At 31.3% G+C, this 26,652-nt stretch overlaps 1 protein-coding gene across 17 annotated transcripts in view; it reads right to left on the bottom strand.

Annotated features, from left to right (window-relative positions):
• Nucleotides 1-26,652, bottom strand: part of LOC145249706 (filamin-A-like) — a 302,081-nt gene that overhangs the window by 47,538 nt on the left and 227,891 nt on the right. For 9 of the 17 annotated variants that reach the window (XM_080111571.1, XM_080111574.1, XM_080111573.1 and 6 more), the window contains 5 exons: nucleotides 25,731-25,975; nucleotides 16,374-16,409; nucleotides 4,268-4,376; nucleotides 1,943-2,083; nucleotides 379-507 (listed from right to left, as the gene is read on the bottom strand). In XM_080111571.1, coding sequence (XP_079967697.1) covers nucleotides 379-507; nucleotides 1,943-2,083; nucleotides 4,268-4,376; nucleotides 16,374-16,409; nucleotides 25,731-25,975 — 660 coding nt within the window. The remainder of the gene's footprint in view (nucleotides 1-378; nucleotides 508-1,942; nucleotides 2,084-4,267; nucleotides 4,377-16,373; nucleotides 16,410-25,730; nucleotides 25,976-26,652) is intronic. The other 8 variants (XM_080111575.1, XM_080111579.1, XM_080111578.1 and 5 more) reach the window with 1 other exon arrangement.

Below are 26,652 nucleotides of genomic sequence, written 5' to 3'. Positions count from 1 at the left end.
TCCGTGTAGCTCTAAAACGTCAGTCATATGGCCTCCTCTTCAAAAACTTTGGAGACCCCTGGTTTAGATTAATCGGACATTATTCTCATAAGTGTTGTTGACATAACATTTGACAAATTTCTTAAATATTTTCCCCTTCATACATTGTATCAAATTTCTATAAATTCATGAGATTTTCATTTATAGTTACCATTTTTTTTTTTTTTTTAAATTGGTCATAAAGGAAACATTTTCATGCATTTAAATTTAGAATGCCAATGAACATATAGGAATGCGTTTTAGTCTAAAAATACTATATCATGGCTTAAATAATGCTTAGCCGTTCTTTAAGATTTTTTTTATTTATTATTTTTTTTTTTTTTTTAAGACAATTCTTACCTGCTCCAGCATCTTTGGTGACAATCGTAAAGACGGCTGGTTCATTAACAACACCATGAGTAAGGCCAGGACCGTGAGCAGTAACAAAGCCACTGTTGATGGCATCAACGTGGAACTGGAAGGGACTTCCTGCAAACGCAGAATAAATAAAAAACTCATGTAAAGAATAAAGGAGAAAAGTTTAAACAGTTTCGTCTTACAACTGCTGCTGCTAACCCCCCCCCCCAAAAAAAAAAAGTTATACATTTGGGTTATCAACTTGGTCAAATGGCTTCTCTCCACTTAATTTGATCCATTGCTCACGTTTCAAGACCTGCTTGATGTTATCACTTCAATTTTTCCTAGCGAAACCTCTTGTCAGGCTCAGGGACATCAAAGTAAGGGATTCTTCCTGACTGAACCATCTGTATTCCAGTATAGGGTTTCATCATTCATTATTAATTGAGGGTTAAGTTTAGATCTTAGTTCATTGAGAGGGGTTCTATCAACAAACTTTGAGGAGCATATTCATTGAACCACTGCAAGGCTAGGGGTCCATTTAAAATTAGAAATATGATAAGTCGTGGAACAAAGAAAGGAAAAACACAAACATCAATATTTCACATATAATTGACGGTTGGATTTGTGTGTGCGTCTTCCCCCTGTTCTATCGATGTTATGTTCGTCTATCAGTCGCAATTCGTCTATTTCCGATTCACAGTCGACTCAAAAAACTGTCCAACTGTTGTCGTTATCAACTCCCATCCGCCGGCAAGGGCATCTAGTTGTCAACTGACTGTCCCCTCTACGTTGGTATCTCAGGTCGCTCACCCCACCCGGGCTACCAGAAGCTGCCCTTCCCTGTTTTATCTAAGTTTCTATTGTTATTGTTTGCTACTTCCTATCATTGATTGTATGATATTTCCGATTTCTTTGTTTATTCTAAGCCATTTCCTATTCCTTTGTCTATTCTCCCCTCTCAGCACTTAGTGGCTCAAATCCACCTCAGGGCCACTTTATAGTATCACAAAACCATGTGGCCCTAAGGATGCCGAGTTAAACAGTACTGAAAGAATAGAAAAGATAACAAAATACTAAGGTTTTATGTACGACATGTAAAGAAATTGGAATCTTAGGAAGATCTCTAGCATTCCAATTATACGAGCAACTGGACTCCTGAAAAAAGAATTTAAAAAACTACCTGGCAAATATACCCGGTGAACTAAGTGCAAGAGATTCAGACAATTGCACTTAAGGAGACAGTCAGAATCTTAAGATCTCTCGGTTGGTATATCTGAGTTAGCAGGTGAATGTTTGGCATCCGGTAGGAAGCGCCACCCCCAGCTTGAACAAGTTGATAAGAAAAGTAAGGGGAAAAGTTATAATTAGTAAATTTTTGTACTTGACGATTTCAAAAATTACTTTGACAAACTAGACGTTTTTATTTTTAGTCACTTTAATATGGGAAAAAGGGGACATAATTCCCTCTTAATTGAAGTGAATTGTCTCCCTTAAAACAAATAAAATTTTAGTTCTAAAGTTTAAATGTGTAAATAAAAAAAATAAAAATAAAATAAAAAATTACCATAGACTGGTTCGTTGTTATAGTGAACATGGAGTTCATGAAGTCCAGCTTCGGTTGGTTGGTATCGGACTGACACTGTTCCATTTTTGTTGTCTTCAATTTTGGGGTAAGCCTTCTTTCCGGAAGGTGTGATGATAAAACCTTGAGATATAAGAAAGAAACAGATTTCAAATTTCATAAAGACAAACATGACTTGACACCAGCATTTTAACAGATTATGCAGTCATATACACTATAATATAATTACAGAGGGAGGGATCATTTTGGTTTAATTACCCACCATAAAGTAGGACACAGGGTCCTGTGCTTTACCGATATCACCAAAGTTAGACGTCTAAATCAATAGCTCCAGCTTCCAGATACAGTAAAACCCTGGGATACGGCATTAATCAGTAGGGCTGCGACAACAGCATATTCTTTTTATTGTTTTGACTTGTGTGTATCTGTTGATATCTTATATGCTTTTATATAGAGTGATGTGGTTCTCGGTTGATTAACTGTATCGGATATATACTCCAGTCAAAACAACAAAAAGGATATGCCGTTATAGCCCTATTAATCAGTTCCAGGGTTGTGAAATCACCATATGGGGAGGGAGGGAGGGAGGGAGAGTGCTAAGCAAAATTTTATACAGTACATAACTTAGTAAAAAAATACAGTACAGTATATAATACACATGCATATAATCAAATAACACCGCAAGGTGAGCAAATACCATAACCAGGGACTAGAAAAACATTCCACATTGTAACCAGAAAAAAAAAAAAATGTACTAGGGTTCTGCATACTTTATCTACAGTTTTTATCAACTTTCATAATTAGTTTTCTTTCACGACATTTTATGCCGAATCAAGTAACTTTGATAGTTTTTCATGCTCCAAATTCTTTATATCTTCAAATATTTATCCATGATGTTTGGTTCATTTTATAGAAATGTTTTTGACTTTGTGAAACGTGATTGGATTTTGCAAAGAAGAGGGGGGAGGTGAACATCAATGTTTGTTGCTTTTAAGTTGAGCTAGTATCTTCAGACTGGCTGATCTGGTAGCACCAAATGCTCTAACGGGTATCACCATTCAGAGTTAGAGTGGACCTGGGAGCAATGGTAACTACAAGGCAATTCCACATTTTTCAACAGCCCCCAAATGTGGTCTCATCACCGCAGGTCTTTTAAGGGCATACCCAGAACTAACTTCCATTATCTTACACCAGTAATTCCACTGTACCTTTTTGTATCCCCAATGCTTACAAATACCACTGAAGATTTAATCGCATCCCACTTCCTTTTCACAAACTGAACAGGGGAACTCTTATGTGGGGGTGAGCTTTCTAACAACTCTGATCAAAGTGATCAGGAGACATTAACTCAGATCTTTGCTTTCCATAACATTTCTCCAAATTTTTAACATAGCATCTTCCATTGTTTTACAGGTAAGTACTGAAATATTAGCATACAGTCCCTTCTGGAGAAGAGTTCCTATTTACAATGCCTCCCCACATGACAAAGGCAGATGCCCGGGTCTTATTTAACGTGGAGAAAAGGAATAAAAATAAAAATTGTCTCAAGAGAGAACAAGAAATTGAAGTGTAGCATCTGAACAGATACTACACTTTGAGATATTTTTTTTTTTTTTTTTATATTCACAGGAAAAAATAAAATTGGGAAATGAAAAATTTAGGCACAAGGCCAACTCAAAAAGGGGGGATGAGTTTGGTTGATCCATCTCGTCTATTGAAAGTTTTAAAAGATTTCTCTCGGCCAGCATCTTATGGTTACCCTATTAAATTTGTATTTATGTGTGTGTGTGTGGTGGGAGGTTGTTCCTACTTAAACCTAGTATTAAAACATATCAAAAAATACAAAAAAAAAGATAATATTAATAAAATTTTATTTGTGTTGAGGGACATGGGAGAAAAAAAAAAAAAAAAACTAACTACACTTTGATCTTGGCCCAAAGGCCAAGAAATCTTTTATGGTGAATTTATTTGCTTCCCCACTGAGCAAATTAGGCACAGGGCCGTTTTTTAATGTGGAGAGTGAAGGGGCCAACTCCCCGGGGAGTAGGGATGCTGGATATTGACAATTAGTATGAAAGGTTTCCCCTACATGGACCAATAACTGATTGCTACAAGAGCAATGATCTTATATGTTGGGTTTGCCCCCACATATGGTCTTTGATTGCAGCATCTGCCGGAACAGATGCTACACAAAAGTGATTTGATCTTGGCCAAAAGGTCAAGCCCATCAAAAGGCGGGGACCTCAAGAAATCTCTTATAGAGAAGAGTTAAACAACTTATTTCCCTTTACAAGATAAAATACTCACCAGATACGAAGTTGAAGACCGGTCCAACAGGAATACAGAAGTCGAGTGGATGATAGGGGGCAGCAGATTCCACTTGATCAAAGTGTTCGGGCCGAATCATTTCATCTGCCTGTAATAGATAAAGAGTAGCCTTTAAAGTTTGGGAAAATGAAGGGTAGCATAAATTGTGAAGACCGCAAATGGTAACGTTTGAAATTTATTTTTAACTGCACCGGTACAGAACAAAAAAAAAAAAAAAAAAAAAAAAAAAAAAAAAAAAGTTTAATTTTTAAAAATTATTCACGATCAGTGCAGAAGTTAGATTTAAGATTTAACAATAAAATCACTTGATTATGTTAGTGACAAACAAGTTTGGTTATAGTCAGCTAACATACTTCCGGTGTAATGCTACTGAAAGCAGTGAAAAGGCAAATCAGTTCCTTCACTTTATTATTCTTCAGTATTTCTATTGTGATGTGATTTATTGAAAAAAATTTTTTGAAAAGCATAGAATAAAAATTAAAAATATACAGATAAAAATAATTAGTTTTCATTTGTACTTATAAAATCTCAAAGTAAACTTTTAAATTAAGTTTTTTTTCAATAATTCTCAAAAAAAATAAAAAAAATAAAACTAATTTCGATAATCCTTAATTAAAATGAAACATTTTCAATGATTAACTAAAAGAACGATCAGAAAAAAATACATGCACATGGCAGATACAGGCATGATAGGAAAAAAAAACAGCAAAACTGATTTGTCTTGTCACTGCTTCCAATTGCACTATGCCGGAAGCTAGACTATGCCCACAAGTTTCTAGACATTAAATTGAGTAAACTGACATTTTTCCTGTATTAAACTTCGATTCATTAGAAATCAGTAAATATTTACATATTTAGTTAAAGAAATTTTAAAAAAATTTCTTGGAAAAACGAAAAATCACAAGAGGCTATCTGATGTGATGCAGATTCTAAAGTGCATGCATCAAGAACTGGACTGTTAGCCTTACCATACAAGGTGTACAACAAAGCAATAAGTCACGGCTCTTTAAAAAAAAAAAAAAAAAAAAAATATTAAAAAAAAAAAAAAAATACACGCTAATTCGTTTGTTTTATTTTTGTTTTTTAAACCCAAAGGATATTTCAGCAATATCTTGACGATATAAAATTTCTGTTATTCGGAATTTTAACCTATTGTTTTAAGGGCGGTAACTATTTTACTTAGAATTGTAAGAAAAACTATTTTTCTTTAACTACTTTATTAATTCAAATCCAGCTCTTCCCAAAAGGGACAAATTGATTAGAACAATTGCCTCATGCTAGGATTTCTTTACTCCAAGACAAAAAAGTTCAGCATAATACAACAGGTACTACACTTTAACCATAACGAGGGCCAAGGAAATCAATTGTTATTTGAATTTTTTTTTTTTCAATAGAGTAGCTTTCTTATAAAGGGAGACACCTAAGCCAGAATTATCGCCCTTTAAACAGGCGCCATCTTGTAATTTGATAAGTATTGTTTTCGATATTTTAAAACAATACTTATGTGTAGTTCTGCATGATAGTGACGTGGAAGCTTCTGCTTTGTGGTAGTGATATAAATGCCAGATTCCGACTGCTTAATAATATGTCATGTATAAAAAAAAATGGATACCATTTCTATATTTTCTCCATTAATTGATGCTCACAATTTGTGGGAACATATATATCATTGGACATTTTATGTATTGTATGATCCTTATTTTCTAACCTACAAATTGTTAACAGCAGTCTAAGAGACACCAAAAACAGATCCAACATTTCTATTCACCAGATCTAAAAACAGATTTCACGTTTATATAGACCACAACGGTTAAAGTGTTCTTGCATTGGACCAGCATTTCATATTAGAGTTCACAACAAGCCTGGCTGACTCCACAACCCTACTTGTAACAAAATTTTCAGAAGTTTGGACCAGAATCAAGTGTTTGTCCCATGAACTCGATAGGCCAGATTAAAAGTATGTCCGCCTCCAAGTTTAACTTATTAGTGCACGTATCAAAATAGCCAATTTAGTTTGCTTGGATCCAAAATTGTTTATCTTTACTCCTTAGAAATGTACAATTCTATCTAGGCTACTTGAAGTTACTATTTTTTTAGTTACTGGAGATTTATTTCATATATTTTTCAACTTTTTTATTTGGGCGGGAGGGGGGGGGTCACTATCAAAGTCCAGAGGCCATTCTAGGCTAATGGTTAAGTGTCATAGGTTAGATGGTAAGACAAGATCTGCCACAGTGAAACTTGGTTAGGACTAGGTTTAAATATGCGGCTCAATAAGAATTTATTCACATTAGACGACCATGTTATAGTCAGCCAGGAAGCAGACATGATATTGTGTTCCATAGACGGACGGTTCTAGGAAAGAAGCTCTAATCATAAAATTTGTCAGCGTTTGGCACAGTAAAGATTAAGGAAAATTGTTAGCATTTGCTTCTGTGCAAAGTTGTGTGTGTGTGTGTGTGTGTGCATATATATATATATGTGGTGGGTGTGTGTAAAAAAAAAATGTCCCATATTAAAATCAGACACTTGTCAATGCGGTGGGTAAGATTTTAACCTTTTTTAAAGAAAAAAAAAAAAAAAAAAAAAAAAAATCAAAGACTTTACGGTATTAGATTTTTTACCATGTGATTAGACCTATCCAAATCAGTTTTAATTAAAAGAAGAATTAAAAGAAGAATTAAAAGAAGAATTAAAAGAAGAATTAAAAGAAGAATTAAAAGAAGAATTAAAAGAAGAATTAAAAGAAGAATTAAAAGAAGAATTAAAAGAAGAATTAAAAGAAGAATTAAAAGAAGAATTAAAAGAAGAATTAAAAGAAGAATTAAAAGAAGAATTAAAAGAAGAATTAAAAGAAGAATTAAAAGAAGAATTAAAAGAAGAATTAAAAGAAGAATTAAAAGAAGAATTAAAAGAAGAATTAAAAGAAGAATTAAAAGAAGAATTAAAAGAAGAATTAAAAGAAGAATTAAAAGAAGAATTAAAAGAAGAATTAAAAGAAGAATTAAAAGAAGAATTAAAAGAAGAATTAAAAGAAGAATTAAAAGAAGAATTAAAAGAAGAATTAAAAGAAGAATTAAAAGAAGAATTAAAAGAAGAATTAAAAGAAGAATTAAAAGAAGAATTAAAAGAAGAATTAAAAGAAGAATTAAAAGAAGAATTAAAAGAAGAATTAAAAGAAGAATTAAAAGAAGAATTAAAAGAAGAATTAAAAGAAGAATTAAAAGAAGAATTAAAAGAAGAATTAAAAGAAGAATTAAAAGAAGAATTAAAAGAAGAATTAAAAGAAGAATTAAAAGAAGAATTAAAAGAAGAATTAAAAGAAGAATTAAAAGAAGAATTAAAAGAAGAATTAAAAGAAGAATTAAAAGAAGAATTAAAAGAAGAATTAAAAGAAGAATTAAAAGAAGAATTAAAAGAAGAATTAAAAGAAGAATTAAAAGAAGAATTAAAAGAAGAATTAAAAGAAGAATTAAAAGAAGAATTAAAAGAAGAATTAAAAGAAGAATTAAAAGAAGAATTAAAAGAAGAATTAAAAGAAGAATTAAAAGAAGAATTAAAAGAAGAATTAAAAGAAGAATTAAAAGAAGAATTAAAAGAAGAATTAAAAGAAGAATTAAAAGAAGAATTAAAAGAAGAATTAAAAGAAGAATTAAAAGAAGAATTAAAAGAAGAATTAAAAGAAGAATTAAAAGAAGAATTAAAAGAAGAATTAAAAGAAGAATTAAAAGAAGAATTAAAAGAAGAATTAAAAGAAGAATTAAAAGAAGAATTAAAAGAAGAATTAAAAGAAGAATTAAAAGAATTAAAAGAATTAAAAGAATTAAAAGAATTAAAAGAATTAAAAGAATTAAAAGAATTAGAAGAATTAAAAGAAGAATTAAAAGAAGAATTAAAAGAAGAATTAAAAGAAGAATTAAAAGAAGAATTAAAAGAAGAATTAAAAGAAGAATTAAAAGAAGAATTAAAAGAAGAATTAAAAGAAGAATTAAAAGAAGAATTAAAAGAAGAATTAAAAGAAGAATTAAAAGAAGAATTAAAAGAAGAATTAAAAGAAGAATTAAAAGAAGAATTAAAAGAAGAATTAAAAGAAGAATTAAAAGAAGAATTAAAAGAAGAATTAAAAGAAGAATTAAAAGAAGAATTAAAAGAAGAATTAAAAGAAGAATTAAAAGAAGAATTAAAAGAATTGGTGCTTAGTTAGAATTGCACATTCTTAAAAAAAATTAAATACAGAAAAATCTGATGTACATACTCGTCAGGGAACAATCATATTCCAAAAATGAAATTTTTTTTTAACTAGGGAAAAATTAAAGTTTATGGTTTTAGCAATGTTAATACTAACTTGTATCCATTTCATTTCAATAGTCAAAATAGAGTTGTCTTCATCTTATAAATTATGGCAAGTCAAAACACCTAGTCAAACCTTGATTTTCTTAGCTTAAACTACTTTATCCTTTTAAATGATTTAGGGAATATGACCTCCATTATGTGATGAATATATAAAGATTTTCCTGTATTTTTTTCTTTCAATAAAATGAAATTCTGAATATGAACCAAAAAATCTAGTTCTTTAATGTGATCTAAATCATTAAGATTCAATTTTTTAGCTGTTGCACTTTTTGTAATTTTTGTAATTTTTTTTTGTCTCAAGGGATAATGTGATTCTACCCAATTTACATAATTTTGGGAAGAGACTTTTATAAAAGTTGCTTCCATCATAATTGTTTTTCATTGACAAGAGAATTTAAAATTTCAAAGAATTTATTTGTGCAGTATCTGCATTTTTAGTTCTATACTAAAATTTGGTTTCCAAGACGAAAGATTTTCTAATTTCCAAGAAACTTTTAAAAGGTGATAATTCATTATCTAATATGAAGAAACAGAAATAAAAAATTAATATGTACCCATGATGAAGCAAAAGTCACTTAAAAAATCGCGTAAATTGATCAAGTAGTTTTATTTTCAAATGAGAAAAAAAAATTTTAAGATTAACTAAAGAGTGGTTGTTTTTTTCCATTTTGAAAACCAGCTAAAAAAAAAAAAAAGAAAGAAAAGGGAGATAACTCCCTAATTCAAACTTGCAAGATTTAATACCTACAAATTCCTATTGTTTAAAAATAATTTTCTTTATAAAAATATTTCATCAAGTTATATGGTTTTTGGAATATGATTATTTCGTCATGAGTATATACAATTTTCTTTTTAATACAGGAGAATTTTGGACAAGAAAATTATTTCGATATAATGAAAATAAAACTGGTTAGGGATACCTAATTAGTGTAACAGGTAGAAGTTTAAATACTAAGGCACACACATCTTTTTTTCTACAAAAAGCTTTGGATGCAAGAGGCCATATGTCCATTTTTGAAATTTCTAGAAACTAAGTCTAGAAAAAATTTTTTTTTCAATTATGCAAAATTTCTAGAAAGCATCTAGTTGTATATTAGAAAATTAAGCAGACTACAAAACATAAGTTCAATGTCAAGACACTATTAGATTAAAAGTGAGTGCAAACGCAGCATCAAGAAGTTGATTATTTTGTGTCTGGATTTTTTTTTTTTTAATAAACATTCATTTACATTAATAACCTTTGGACTTTCTAATTATCAGGTATATAACCCCCCCCCCATTTTCTTTCCAAATTTCTGTTCAAATCGTGATGTCATTTAATCCAGTTTGCTGCATTATCGCTTTAACAGTTCTTATCCGATCACTGAAATTAAGCAACACTGAGCCTGGCTGATACCAGATGAGTTTAATACAGATCCTTAATTTATACAGATTTCATATAATGCTAATTCTTTATATTGTACCAAATATATTAGCGATTAAAAAAAAAAAATAAAAAAAAAAATTGGATGCCATCAAGAATCCAAACCACAACAGCTCCCAGTCCTATACATTATGATCCATACTAGTTCAGCATAAAAAAAAGAAAAAAAAAAAAAAGCTTAACATTTTTAACCTATGAATGTATATTTGTGCCTGCATAGATGAACACTTTAAGTAGACTTGATCCTGCTAAGCTCCAGTGTTGATCCCTTCAACCATTTTTAGTGGGGAAAAAAAAAAAAAAAAAATGTTCCACAGGTCCAAACCGGTATATCCAGTTTCAGGTCTTTAGACAAAAAAGTAGACAAAGTTTGGTAGACACCGTTTCTCACAGATATACAAGGTCACACATATCTACAAGTTCATAGAAGACAACAGTCCAAAGGAAATAAAGTAAAAAGTAGGCGTATTTTCATTTTAAAAACTTATTTGAAACTAATCTGCAAATCTAGGCTGCATGAAAGGTTAAAACATCCCTTTTGTATGGAAAAAAGGAATTGTAAAAAATCTACGAAAAATCATGCACAATATTAAATGTTATGTTAAAACATTTGCACAAACGTTATGTGCCTATCAAAAATGCAAGTGTGTCTTTGTAGGTATGGGGAGGTGAAGACAATGTTTAAACTCAAGTTGTTAAAATTCATACAGATATGAAAGAAATATATAAAAGTAATGTCAGATTTGATGAAAGTATAGTCATGTTTTGTTTTTTTTTATAAAAGACCCTATAAATTAGAGAATGAAAATTAGCATGTCAAGAAATCAGTTTTGATGAAGGACAGGTTTGATTGGAGAATTAATGGAGTCCCAATATTAGATTGCTGTGTGGTAGTCCATAACCCTCTCTTCCCCCATGAAAACAATTATGTTGTACATACCCATGACAGAAAATTTTACAAAAATCATGTAAATTGATATAGGTTTATTTTAGAAATAAAATTTTATGGCTAAACGACAATTGATAAACCTTTACAGATAGTTTGAAGAATAAGAATTCCAAAGGATTCAAACTTTCCAGATTTTAGAAAACTGTTCTTAACACTGACAGGTGCATTGGAAAACTTCAAGTTAACTCGTGAAAAGAAGACTTGATCAATTTACAATTTTTAAAATTTACTTTTTCACAGATATGTATATCAAAGATTTTATACTTTTGTTTTTTTGGAGGTGGAGTGACAGTTATAGACTAGCACCAGTATTTTAAATACCTGCATAATTTTTTTCCATGAAATTTTATAAATTTAGAGTATTACTGAACTTGTAAATGAATTAACATCATTGGGAGAATTATATTTGTCAAAGGCCAAATGAGAGGTGCTAGATGCAAAGAGAAAAATTGTAAAAATGCACTTTTGAGTAAGAGTTTTGTGGAAGTTAAATTGTTTCTCTTACCTAACTGCTCAACTCTACTTCGAGAGGAGTAGACCTCTAGGGATACCCTAATTCACAGTAATTCCTTATGTCTGTGACAATGTGACATGTTTGGAGTAAGTATAAGTTAAAAAGTTGCCATGATTTAAAATTAACCATTAAATGTAATGGTTTTGAAAATTTAGAAAAATTTTTTTGTCCCAAATTCCCTATATTAAAATATATATACATACCAGTGATAAAATGAAAATATAAAAATTATATATATATATATATATATAAACTCGGGTAAACTGATCAAGTAGGTGTACTTTTTATAAAGAAAAGTGATTAATGGCAATTCGTAGGTATAACAAAGTGTATGAATTCTAGTTATCTCCCTTGTTTCTTTGGAATGTTTTCAAAATAGCAGGTAAGACTTCTTGAATACTCCTAAAATTTGATTTTTAAGAAAAATACTTTATCAATTTATGTGATCTTTGTAATATTTGTTTTAATATAAGGAATATTGAATAAGAATTTATCCAATGTTTTGGGTTGTATGGCACCAAAAACTCATTTTAAAACAAGATTAAAACAGGATTAAAATTAAAGATTTAGTTTTATTATTGCAGACTAAGGGCAGTTACCAAAAGCCTAAATGAGTTTCAAATAAAGAATTAAAAAATGAAAAAAAAATTAGGTGCAAAGTTTTGAAATGTGGGGAAAAAAGTTTTGAAGAGTTAATGTTCATTGTGAGAATTGGTTAGAAGATATCTGTGCTCCATTATAAGAGCGAAAAATCGAAATATTAACTTTTAATTAAAATCAATGATATACACTGAATCGTAGTATCACTAATGAACATCTATGAAAAAATTGAAAACTATTTTCTACCTTATATTTTCTAAGACAATTAGTGAAAATTAAGTTTTGCTAAATTGGCATAAAATTTGAGAAAATATTTACCTTCCATTGTTATGACTGTCTCAAGTTTTTTTTTTAAGAAAAAAAAAAAAAAAAAAAAAAAAAATTCACCCATTGTCTTGGAAAACTTCCATTTTCTACCTTATTTTTTGTAATTTTTGGATATGTTCATTACTGTGACATGACAAGTAGATACAACCGGTTTTACTTACAATTCAATATTTCGATTTACCGTCCTATAACAAAGAATCATCGAAAAGTGTTATGCAGAAATTTGTAGCCATTTGCGAGGAAGCGTTGAAAGTTATTGTTGAAACAAGGACAAGATTGAGTAAATTTGGGTGACATGCCATCAAAGAACATGGCTTTCCTGAAATTCTAGGAATATAGAAGGGTAACAGGACCCAAGAAATATTCAGTCATATCCTTCATCCATAAAATATTGCTGCAGTGCATAGGAGTCCAACATTTTCATTCTACAAACCTCCGGCAGGAACGCAGATCCCTTTTTTCAAACTGAAAAAACTTAATTCTGATTAATGTACTATCAGAATATATCTGGGTGTATAGGGGAGAGAGGGGGTCCAATCTCAAACTCCTATAGAAAAGTGATATTTCCATTCTATGGACGTTCAGTGTGAATGACCACCACTATATTGTACCATCTTTGGAGACAGGTACTATATATTGATCTTAACCTAATCAAGTTTTGGGTTCTGAGTGATATCGGGTGAAATTTTTGAAATTTTTTTTTTCATACCAGGGAATCCAAAAAAACAGGCGATAATATCCTAACAAGTAATTGCCTAAACATAGATTACTGCATTTATAAAATATTTGAGCCGAGGTATATGCAGTGAAAAGTTGAAAAAATTGTTGGGGGAGGCTTTGTTATCTATTCTGTATTTTCATAATTTATATCAAATCTATTAAGTATCTGGAATTAGCTTTTGAAGTTAATTTATGCATGACTCATCACTGATGGAAAAGTCCATAACTTATTATATTCAATTTTTATGGTGGGGTTCAAGGACAGTCTTACTAGGTAGGTTGGTTGGTTGTTTTACGGTATATCAACCCTTTTTGGGTTATTTAATGCCGAATCCAAAGATTTTGAAGAAATATTTTTAATAGAATATATTTGTTGTTTTTAAGTATTACTAGGTAGGAGGAAAGCAACAATCTATATAGATATAAAACTTGAATGGGAGAATTATTTTTGCAATCAAAGAATGTTACAGGTCCTGCAAGCTACAAATCAGAATTCTGGGACTAGTTTGGACTTTCAATAGAACATATCCAAATGCTGAATTTGAAACCAAAGTCCCCATGCCACATACAATTCTAAAGACTAACACTGATCAAGCAAATTTTTAGTGAAGTCCACAACGAGGGCAAAACTAAAGTCTAGGACGTCTGATCCATGACTTTTATAGCTTGCGCGAACTGCAACGTTTGATTGGAAAAATACACACGCACACTAAAAATTTGAAAAATATTGATTTTTGTTTTGTCATAATCAAAGTATCCAAGATCCTTAGAAATTGTACTATCTAACTGGACTATTGACAAAGTTTTCCTAATTTATGCTGAATACTTAAATTAGTCTCAGAAATGATCGTACACTGAAACTTTGATATTGAATTTTGGGAACTTGTATACGTTAATTTTGTATCTTGAAGTTTTCGTAAAATAGCTCTGGTTGATCCAAAATCATAACGATATTTTAATACCTGTAGTGTGCATTGGTATTCGATACGCTTAACTTTCTGTTAATATATCTTTTCGGTGTTTTCTTGGTCTAGTTAGAATCCTCATCTTTCGACGAGTCAAGATGGAGTTTACACGCCCATGCCAGATATCCAGTTCTCACTAATCAACATCGGCATCCCTTGCAAGGAGATATGCAAGCATTCTACTTCCGAGTAGGTAGTAGTGTTCCACAGAAGAATAACTTCATTTACTACTCTAGAACGATGGTCTGCAAACTGAACACGTCTTGCTTTGACAATAAATGATACAACTGAAAGTACACCATAGGTTTGTTTAGTTGTTGAATGGGTCTTCCATGAAAAAGGCGGGTATATGCACCATTCAGACATGTTTCCAATTTTTTGAAAAGTTGGTATGTTTCTGAACCATAGGGGACGAGTTGTGTTATCGATTTAAAAATTTTCAATCTGATATTTTTGTGATATGTTACTTATTACAGACCATGTCATCCCTTCTGATGATGCAGTGAAGGATCCTAGATATTTATAATGATTAGTCTAAGCAATTTTATATTATCTCTTCACTCGCTATTTATAAATTTCTGACTAGTGATTTCACGGATTTTATTGAGTATTGGATTCTTCATTGCTCAACTTCTATTTTAAAAATCACTTCGAACATTGTTTTTCTATCCAACTTTGAATCTTGAAAAGTTCATTGAAAATTTTCATTTAAATTATGAGAATTTCTATCATTAAAGTTTATGCAAATTAATCTTTTTTTTACTATAATTTTCTAATGCAAAGAGTTTTGAAACTATAGATTAAGAAAAAAAAAGATCCTTACACATTCCTTGTTTGAGTATTTAATGACCTAGTGTAAATTTTTCATTATTTCAATTTCTTATATTAAATCTCTACAGTACTGAACATCCCCTTATAAAATATTTATATTCAATATCTAAATATTAATTCACTTGCCCGTACGTCCAATGTCACAAAAACTCATTGCAAACAACGAGAAACGAATTATCTCCCTTTATAGTTGCTCTTTATCAGTTAATCATTAAAATCATTTCCTTCCAAAAATTAAAAAGATTGCTGTTTATGGTTTCGAATTGGCTAAGTTGTGTTGAGGAGAGTAAGTTTTTATTATAGTTTTTTTTTTTTAATTAAAAATGCAAGTGAATTTATATCTGTTCCTTTATAATTTTGCTGTGTTCTGCTAGTATATATAATTTTACTAAGATAGATTCTTATTCTTAAAATTAGAATTATCAAAATAAAAAAAGCTCAACAGATTAAGTAAAACAAATTATAAAAAATTTAATTACAATATTTATTAAAACATCAAAGGAATTATAAATTGAGTTTTTGATAAACTGCATTACAATTTATTTTATTGCATCTATTTTCAGTAGTTAATCTGATGTACTTGATACTCGACATATTACCGGTTAATTATATTCAAATAAAAAAAACAGAATTTAATGAGTTAAAGAGTGCTCCATAATACAGAGCAATAGCCTTAGATTTTTAATCAATAATCCAACCTTCAAGAGTCCTCAACACTATAGAGCTGATATTACAGATATTCAAAGAAAAAAATGTCGGAATTTAATGAGTTATATAAGAGTACTGAATAACAGAGCAATATAGACTTAGATTTTTAATTTCTATTCTCGTATATAATTTTACGTAAATTTTTATTTTCAGTACTTACTTCAAAAATGCTCAAAAGTCGAAGTAGGGCCTGACAAGGATGAAACTGAAAATTCTGCGCAGCTTAATGTCCATATATTTGTAAAACAATATTTTAGTTGACAAGATCTCGATTTCTATACATCTAGTTTGCTCCAGAAATAATTAAAGGAAGTTGGAATGGGGGGGGTATATGAAGAGTGAGGTAGTTGATTAGATACTGAATTAATTTTAAATGGGGATATTTTGAAAAAAAAAAAAAAAAAAAATCGACATGCTTAAAAGCATATCAATTTAAATAAATGGTTTGCAAGGCAGATGAAAATGCAGTAGCAGCAGTCACTGTTATGACAGTGATTGTATAAAAAAAAAAAAAAAAAAAAAAGACCCAATTCTTCATTTGAGACTAAAAAAAAAGGAGAAGAAACAGTACTCAAAGACTGCCGGCCGCCAGCCGGCCTATCTAACCAGGAACATCGTAAGCGGCATTCCTTCGCTTGTTCATGTTTTAAAAAATCGTTTCTCTTTCGAGCAAGCAAATCAAGCCATCAACTTACCTTCTCCTTGTAATCAAGATCCACTGATTCAACTGCCTATAGGGGAACACGCAAAAGTGGAAAAGAGTCAAGAAACTAACTCCCATGCACGGACATGCAACAATGTACATAAAGTTAGACCCATAGCCAGGAGGAAAGAGAAACCACCAACCCTTACAGTATTTAAACTTTGAAAAGCCATGAGAGTTTTTATTAAAGTGGAAATAGATACACAATATATATTTTTATTTACAGAAAATTTAAATGAGAAGTCATCAGTACCATCCGTTTCAAACCTGATAATATGAGGACAGTTTTAAATACTCATTGAAAATACAATCAGGTTCTGAATCATTTGAAAGCACTGCGTGTTCCTAGCCACACCAAAATACTGATTAACTATCAGCCCACAAGAAATACCAATAAGCTGAAGAGCTTGATATGGGTATCTAAACCGGTGCCCTATTATCAGGTTTGAAACAGACGGCACCCATGACTTATCTAAATTTTCTTTAAATATAAAAATTTGTTCTTATTTTAGGAATTCTTTCCTTATAGAGCACTGCCGGAATCCTTTAAAAAAAAAAAAAAAAAAAAAAAAAAAAAAAGAAATTGTGTGTGTGTATATATATATATATACACACACACACACACGTAAAGTAGGTGGGAGATAACCCCCCAGCAGAGTGCTCAATTATTAATTGATTTTAAGAAATTTGAAGAACACGTTAAAGATGCAAAAATATTTTATTAAAAAAGGGGAAAAAACGATTCAATTTTTTTTTTTCTTTTTTTTTTTTTAAGTTGAAATATTTCTTAATTTCAACGACCAGTCAGATCTTCAGAGAGCGAAATCGTTCTAATGCAGTTTTGTTTTCCTTGCAAGTAAAAACTCTCGTGTGGTTATGTCCAAGACTGCTGCTGCTGTTACATGCACGAGGTGTCATCGAACTCTCGTGATTTTTTAGCGAGTGTTCGCTTAGAACATAAAAATTGGTATTAAATCTCTTGGAAGCATTATTAGGAATGTAAAAACTGAATAAACAGAAAACCGTTTTTTAGAGCATGGAAAAGATTCAACAGCAGCAGCATACTTTGAACATAGGGATTTTACTTGCAAGGAAAAAAAAAAAAAAAAAAAAAAAAAAAGCCATAGAATTCTTTCACTCTGAAAATGGACCTGTTCTGGTTTGAAATATTTCAACCATAAGAAAAAAAAAATTGATTTGTATTTTTCTTCCTTTGAAAATATTTTTTTGCATCTTTAACATTCTTAAAAAAAAAAAAAAAAAAAAAAAAAAAAAAAGTATCTGTTCTAAGTTTTTAATTCCTGATGCTTCCAAGAGCTTTAATACCATTTTTTTTTTTATAGAGTAATACAGGTAAAGATCAGAAAACCATCTGCACCATCAGTTTCAAATCCAAAACAAAGAGGACCAATATCTGGTCGCTTATGACCATCTCCCCGAGATGCCGTTTCTGAGCAGAAAGATGTGACCCCTTTTAGATTGGAGCCCTATTGTACCAATATTTTCCTCATCTTCCGTAACATCTCTAAAGATACATTTTCCAGATGTATCACGGGAGTTCAGTAATGCACTACCCTCATTGCTAAATGCGGTTATTTTTGCATTATGTCAGCTAAGAAACGAAGCATTATATTGCATTCATTTTGTTACTCTTCCCCTGGTAGGGGAGATAACCTTTCATTTAAATGCATAGCTCTTCATAAAAGAATTCGAGTAGTTTGATAGTTGCAAATATACATTTTTATTTATTCAAACATGTTTGTATAAATAAAAATAAGTAGCTCTATTCTAAAAAGAGAATAACAAACACACACGTTAAACTGCTCGACTGCTGAAAATACAATCAGGTTCTGAATCATTTGAAAGCACTGTGTGTTCCTAGTCACACCAAAAAATTGATTATCAGCCCACAAGAAATAACAATAATTATGTTATGGATGGAGGAGTTAATCTTCTTGAGTAGTGTGTGCATGTCAGAGGCTGCATTATTACATGTCTTGGGCAAGAATAGCCTGGCGGTACTCATCCTATTCAGGCTCCAAGCACATACAGCACCTGGTATTCCCAAATTGGAAATCATTAAGTATTGTTAACATGGTTAATAAATGTTATGAGATGTTAAGATTTTGTTCCTTAGAAGCGCCGGTTGAGTTTAAATTAAGAAATGTATACGTTTGAAGCCAGACCCAATGCATTGTTACAAAATAAACAGATGCTTATTTAGTTAGAAATTTATGTTAAAGTCCATACATATATTTTGACGGAGACCATCATCTTCAGTAGGTCTTTGTTTTTTTTTGGACCAAACGCACCATTCCGAGACTTAAACTACCGTAGAAACAACAAGCGGCTAATTCTTTGTTCCAACAACAACATGGCACAAAAAAAAAAAAAAATAGATGACGGTTTCTGTCGAAATATATTTATATACTTTAACAAATTTCTAACTAAATAAACATGTTTATTTTGTAACAATGCATTGGATCTGGCTTCAAATGTATATAATACATATCTTATTTAATATATATATTATATATATATATATATATATATAACCATGTCAACAGTATTGAAATTAGTTTTTATATTTAAACTTCATGCATAAATCTCTGAATCCACTGGATTTTCATTAAAAATCAGTAATTTGAATACTTTCAAAAAGAATTTGGAATTCTACACTACAGAGTCCAGATTTACAAAGTTTTTTCCCCAGAAATATTAAAATTAAATGCACAATTTTCTAGGGAAGGGGGGGGGGTATACCCCCCCCCCCGGTTCTCTCATGGCGGTAGCTTTTGGCTATGGGCCCCATAAACAACATTCATGTGCGTGTGTAGAGTTGACAGCAGCTCGGCACAGACACAATGACATCACAAAAGACATAACAGAAAGAAAAACACAAGAGGATTAAATAAAATAAAAGACAAAAATAGGACAAAAAAGAAAAAAAATTAAAAGTAAACGTTTTTGGTTACACTTAGTCAAACGGAACTGGATCCGCCGTCTGAAACAATAGGGCTTAGTGGCATTGTTGCATCAGAGAGAAGGTTTCACAAAGTTAGAGATTTGGAAAACGGAAAGAATGGTGGAGAAATAAAAAGGCTGTAATAACTGTGTGAAGTCACGTGCTGAATGCCATAGTCGTCGAGGCATGAAAACAGTCGCAGCCAGCTGGTCGTGGTCATTTGTGAATCAATATATATATAAAACAGCTGGGATTTGTTTTGGGAAGATGGGTGGGTGGAAAATTGAGTAGAAGTGCATCAAGTGGATTGATCGGCAGAGATGAGGTTAAAAATTTGTAGATGGGGAAATTATATCAATTAACATGCGAAGGAAAGGTTTTTATAAAAATTGAAATGAATTTTTTTTTTTTAAAGTAAATATTACTTAAAGGAAAAGGAAAATTAAGTGCAACAACAAAAACATTCACCACAAAAAAATTCCTCAGAATTACTATTTACTTGCTTCCCCATAGAGATAAACTTTTTAATTAAAAAAATTTAATGTTGGGAAATGCAGCCCGGAAGGGGGGGGGTGCAATTACAAAAACAACAAAAAGGAAGTACTGAATTTGGACAGAAATTCAAATTATTTCAGTTTAGGAAGATTTCTCATCGCATACTTTGATCCTAGAACAAAGAATTTATAGCAAATTCCATAATTGAAATCTATTTTTTTTTTAAATTACTTACCATATATCATGCACACTTAGAATGAAAGCTAGATAAAATTTATCTTTAATGCTTAAATTTGAACTGTTAATTCGCTTTATTCAGACTCTTGGTTATTATCAAAATTTTGACAGGTCTTCTCTGGCCTTAAGGTGTATTTAAAAATTTTTTTTTTTTTTTTTCAGAATGTAGAATTTGTGACTGAACCCATAAATTCATAGGTATAAAGAGTTTTGTCCAAAATTCCATCTAGGATCCCAAATTCAAAAACGAACTTAAAGTAGACTGGACATTACATTGAAATCTGAAGATAACCAAGACGAGAATAGTTTGAATAATCAAAAATAAAATGAAGGAATTCACATTGTTTGGTGGCATCTCAACGTAGAAAAAAAAAAAAAAAAAAAAAAGTCAACTATTGCATACAAAAAAAATTAATACTATTATATAAATCTCACCTGTCAGTGTGTATGCGTGTCTCGCTAAAACTTGACACGCAACCAACACCGACAAAATTGGTATTGTTTGATACCTAAGTCTCTAGGCCGGCGAATATCCAAAAATTGGCCAAAAACAATTCTTTCACCCTTAACTGGGCTGTTTTTTTTTTTTTTTTTTTTTTTTTAAAAAAAAAAGGAGTCACTTTTTTTTCTCATTGACATTTTTGCAAAGTCATCATATGTCTTGCAATGACTTAATTTGTCTAGTGCCCGTTTACTTTTTTGCGATTACACAGGTATTCGCTACTATTTACATTTTTTTTTTAGGGGGGGGGATTGATTTTTTTTTTAGGGCTTTATTGATCAAATATCCTAACCATAAAACAACTTCACACCAGGGCAAGGTTGGGTACCCACTAGTTTAATATAAATCACTATTGTAGCAAATTCTGGATTCATACTTTTATCAGCAAATAATCAAACATTAACAACTATGGGACTGAAACAGTCATTTCGACAGAGTTTGATTAGTTTTCCAAATTCAAAAGATACCTGATAAAAATTGGAGGTTACACCAGCTGAAACGTTGAGAACATAATGGAGATGATAAAAGCAATCCGAATAACATGAATAGTACACGTTAGTTTGTGTACATTTTGTCATTGTGCGGACGATAATGTGAGTAGATGCAGATTTATATCTATATTCTTACGCAAACAATAGAGTCACATGTTAACGTGAAACAATGGAGGATTGTCACAATTAAAAATAAACCTGTACAAATAATTCAGCTTGTCAGTAAAGATAGACTAATGGGCGCTCATATCACCGGATCATTAAATCTAAGGGAGATAATCAACATCGATAAAAAAAAGAAAAAGAAAAGAAAAAAAGCATATTTTGCAAGATATAATTTAGGACGCTGATAATCAGTAGAACAATGAAAGAATGTTAAATGAAAAAAAAAAAATTACACAATTACTGTAGCCGAGTTCCGGAAATTGCTGAAGCAGTTTACGAAAAGAAAACAAGTTAGCAAAGTTAATTCACGAACTTAAAATATAATATAAAGTAACAAAATAAACTTATTGACGTATTACACAAAAAAAGTAAACTGTTACAAAGTTAATTAATCTACAACAAAAATTAAATAAACTTGTTTGAAACGATGGTAAGGAGGAAGTATTCCCCATATAATTATTGCCATCAGGGAGCAATATGTGATTTTTCATTTCTATTAAGTTTAATTTTTGTTGTTGATTAATTAACATCGTTTCATTGTAATAGGTTGTTTAACTGGTTTTCATTTTGTTGAAATTTCCGGGACTAACTTCAACTTCCCCCGGCACTTGCGGGTATAGCATTCGTGTAATCATGTTTTTCATTTAACATTCTTTCATTGTTTTGATTATCAGCGTCCTAAATTATATCTTGCAAAATGATTATTTTTGCTATGTCTATGCTGGTTATCTCCCTTAAATTTAATGATCCGTTGACATAAGTGCCGACTAATGGACATGGAATTATCAGAGATCTACAAGGTTTACTTTTACTTAAGAAAAAAGAATTAAAATAAAAAGGTATGCACCCCTTTATCTCCCTCTAGCTATGGGTAAAATAGAAATCAGTATTTAACAAATATTTTGATACTGAATAGCCAAAAGGTGATGCATTAAAATGACGCAAAACTTATGAAACGTTAAAATTTTTGTAAAAAATCTTATTCAAATTGTCAGATAAAACTTCCTGAATAGGAAAGTAAGAATGATCATGCCTAGATAATGAGCAGGAAAAAAATTTTTGCAATATTTTGAAAGGAAAAATAAAGGGAAACAACTTCAACCGTTATCAAAAAGGTTTTGTTTAACAAAGTTAATTTTATCAAAATTTTTTTTTAAAACAATGTGTGTAAAGTATATTTAGCTAAGAGATTTAATATTAGAAACCGAAATTTTTAGCATCCAGAGTTGTGATATTTTCTTGTGGCACTTGTCTAGCCACACTAAAGAGCCAGAATACTGAAAAACTACATGGATCACAAACATGTTAATACAGTAAATTAAAATCCTGTAAAAAAAAAAAAAAAAAAAAAAAAAAAAATGAATCGCAGAGGAACTCTTGTGTAGCCAAACTGAATACAGTAAACAAGTGTCTGAATGCCATATATTAACAAAATAAAAAATAAATGTACTAAGAGAATTAAAAAAATGAAATTACCAAGAAGAAAGCCATCATCCGGAGTTAGAAATAATCACTGTATTGGTTTAAAAACACGGCAAGAAACTGATGGTGGGAAAAGACTTTTGAAAAAAAATAAGAACTAATGAAAAGAAAAATGGAGGGCGAGGTAAAACGCTGAGAATATTTCAAGATTTAATCTGATAACCACAGTTTAGAACACCAACAACAATCCACCCACAAAGAGATACGGTTTCAGAAGTGGACCATGTTTGGCTTACAATCAAATCAGTAAACATACCAATGGCCAAGAAGTAATCTATACCTTTTCACGTACGCTTCAAAATTTTTCAAAAAGTCTATAAAAAGATATGAAGCTAACATCAGCAGAGCCATGCTAAAATAAAGATAACTCTCAGAATTGTCTGTCTGGTAGAGTCTTTGAGGCTGGTATTCTAATTTCGAAGGCAGACTAGCAAAAAAAATAAATAAATAAAAATAACCAGGAAGTAGAGGGAGGGAGGGAAGGAGAGAACTAAAGAGTAATGGGAAATTCCAATAATACCATGAAAAGATATCCACGTTCATGACAAAAGAATTCTTCGTAATTCTTTGTGTAGGAGTCTTAGATATACTCAATTTTAAATGGAGTTTGGAGGATAAATAGAAATCTATGCAAGTCGAGAATGAACTTAGAAATAAGGGTGGAAATATTAGTTAATTCTTTCACCCATCCCCCATTTCATTGGCCGTTATAGGTTTAGAACCAACACCTTTATATGCTAATCTGTTCTAGCAACCACTTAGACCAAATGTTTTCAGAAAATTTGCACCAGTTTCATCCTTTCAAATTTTTTAGCTTTGCAAAGGAGGTAATTTTAATCTTGCCAATAACTAACAAAAGTATTCTGTGCCTCTATAAGGCCACCATTCGCCCATGTATGGAGTATCGTCATTTGGGCCGGTGCATCTGCTACTAGTCTCACTCTTAGATAAGATTCAAAAGAGAGTCGTTAACCTAATAGGTCCTGAACTGTCATCCAAGCTTCAGCCTTTGTCCCATTAACGTAATGTAGCATCTCTCTGCCTGTTCTACAAGTACTTGAACGGTGAATGTGCCAACGAACTGCAAGCACTTGTACCCCCCCTCTACGTAAATACAACCAACAAGCAGTAAAATCCCACCCCTTCACAGTAGAGATCCCTAGATGCAAGAGCCTTCTACTCCAGTAGTTTCTTCCCCAGAACTGATAGACTTTAGAATTCCCTTTCAGGTTCCTGCTTCCAACTGCTGTACTGACATGCAGAAGTTAAAGTGTAACGTGAACCGACATCTTGCTGCCCAACTCTCCATCTAGTGCCCCTGTAACCTGTGTCCCTAATTGTAGCCCCTTACATCAAAGTGGCAATGTGCCTTGTTTGGGGGTGAACATGTAATGAAAAAAAAAAAAAAAAAAAAAAAAAAATCTACTCCCACAGACCATAATGTCACCAGATAAAGCCCAATAGGCTAGAGAGACTTTCCATTTATATTATTGCTCCGAGTTAAATTATGTAGAATTACAAAATTTGTTTGACACAGGAGTAAAACTGCAATTCATTTTGGAATTACCAATATTCATTAGATTTAACAAGTACTCCTGTATTCTCATTCTTTCAACCATGTGGAGTATCCTTTATATCATTTCAATTCATGTGCTAAGCAAAATTTATAATCATCCACATCTATTTTGCTAATAGCATTTCTGACGAGATGAGCCATTCATTAAAAATACATGAATTAGGACCCCCCCCCCCCAAAAAAAAACAAAAAAAACCTGGGTTTGTATTACTGTACACACAGATTCGAAAAAGTTGTCAAAAAACAAATAACAAATAAATGTTATCAAAAGCAAGATAAGTTACTTTCCTCCCTAATTGGATAATTTTCTAGTGTTTTTATTTAGTGTAACATGTTTATTCAGCTCGAAGAACATACAGTGTTTACCGATGTATTGGAAAATTTAAAATGGCGGCCGGACACGGTAAGTTTGGAAAAAGGAGTTATAAATAAAAAAAACTAGACAAAATACTGTTAGAAACTCGCTTAATATATGTTACCGTAACATTGACATATTTGGTGGGTTTTTAACAGTATTTGGCATATTTTAAAAAATTTTTAACTCCTTTTCCCAAACTTACCGTGTGAAAGAGTTGGGCGCCATTTTAAATTTTCCAATACATCAGTAAACACTTTTGAGCTGAATAAACAGGTTACACTAAAAAACACTAAAAACATATCCAGTTAGGTAGAAAAGTAACTTATCTTGCCTTGGATAACATTTGTTATATATTTGTCTTTTTTTGACAACTTTTTCGAATGTGTACAGTAAAACAAAAACTCGAAAACCTTTTACACTTTGTTAAATAAATTTTGTTATAATTCTACATAATTTAACTCCGAAATTATAATTTTCAGAAGTTTAGATAAGATAAGCAATTGGTACCATAGGTTTCAAACTTTATAATGGAGAACCATTTTAGGTCTCAATATCAAACTTCAGCCAATCTGTCTATCACGGTCTTATTTTGAAAACATTTTTTCCTTATAGAGCACTGCTAGAATTCTTTTAAAAAAAAAAAAAAAAAAAAAAAGCCTATTTGGAATGAGCGAGTTGGATGACCAGGGTTCAATCCTCAGCAGAGTCATACCAGAAAAAAAATTCTTGACCGCTCCCCTATTACTCCACATCATAAGGGAGACTGGAGTAATCCTAAGAATGGAGTATAACAGCTAATGAAAAATGTTTTCTTGTATTTACAAGTAGAGCTTAGTAAAAGAATATACTATGGCAAGTAAGCTAGAGAAATGAGCTTTCCCCAAGGGAAGTCAGTGTATGCATAAGAATAAGGAGACTTATGTTAAGTTTAATAGACACTTAGTACAGTAGTTGGTTGTTTGGAGGGGGTGGGAGCCAAAATGAGAAAGTACAGGGAAGTGCCCAAGATTGAGCCCAGAAAAAAAAAAAAGTTAAAAAACAGTTGTAATCAGGATGGTTCCATTTTAATTGGACTCACCTCAATCGGGTATTCTCCATCAGGAATGCTCTGTCCACCAAATTGGATACTGATGGAGTAAGTTCCAGGGAACTGAGGAGTGAACTGGATACTGAAGGTGTTGTCTGGGTTCTCAATGATGTCAATATCAATATCGTGCCCATTGGAATCGTGGATACGGCAAGTCACTTTGCCAGTTCCAGCCTGGGAAGCATCCACGGTGATTACAGTTTCTTTCTTAACCATAACAGTTCTTTCCATACCCTCTGCAAAATAGAAAAAAAAAAAAAAGTTGAGTTAGATGGAAATTCCATGGTGTTCAAAATTGGAAACAATTTCAGCAAAAGTGACATGGCCTTTACAGTTTTTGGAAAGCGATGGGTTATCATTAATATTATTTAGCAACGATACTAGTGGATTGTCGTTTGTTACATGCAAGATAGTGATATGGGGAATGTGATATATATAAGTGTAACCCGGGTATAAGAGACTTCTGGTCCCACAACACATATCCGGGTTTCTTATATCCGGGTTACAATATATATGAGAGAAAGTTTGAATGCAAATGCGATAAACGCCATTTTCTAAATGACGAAAATGCATTTCAACACTCCAGAGTTATATTTTATAAAATGATATCAGTATAAATTTCTTTGCACTATCACAAAATAAGCTTTTGTCAAGTAGAGATTTAAATTTGGTATTTTATGGCTTAAGATTGCAATTCAAACTAATTTAGATTTATTGGGGTTTGCATTCAGACTCTTCATACATATGAGCTATATGGAGAGGTTTGGTTTTACGGCATATCAACTTTTTTTTTGGTTAATTAATGCTGAGTTCCAATTTTTTTTTTTTTTTTTGTGGAATAGATATTTTAATTTAAATCAGCGAGTCAAATCATATTTTTTGCATCATTAGGTGATGTGCTTCCTTTCTTTTC

The sequence above is a fragment of the Euprymna scolopes genome, chromosome 28 (assembly GCF_053919585.1).
Source record: "Euprymna scolopes isolate OS-2025 chromosome 28, ASM5391958v1, whole genome shotgun sequence".
Taxonomy (NCBI): domain Eukaryota; kingdom Metazoa; phylum Mollusca; class Cephalopoda; order Sepiida; family Sepiolidae; genus Euprymna; species Euprymna scolopes.
This window is presented reverse-complemented; position numbering and strand designations above follow the sequence as displayed.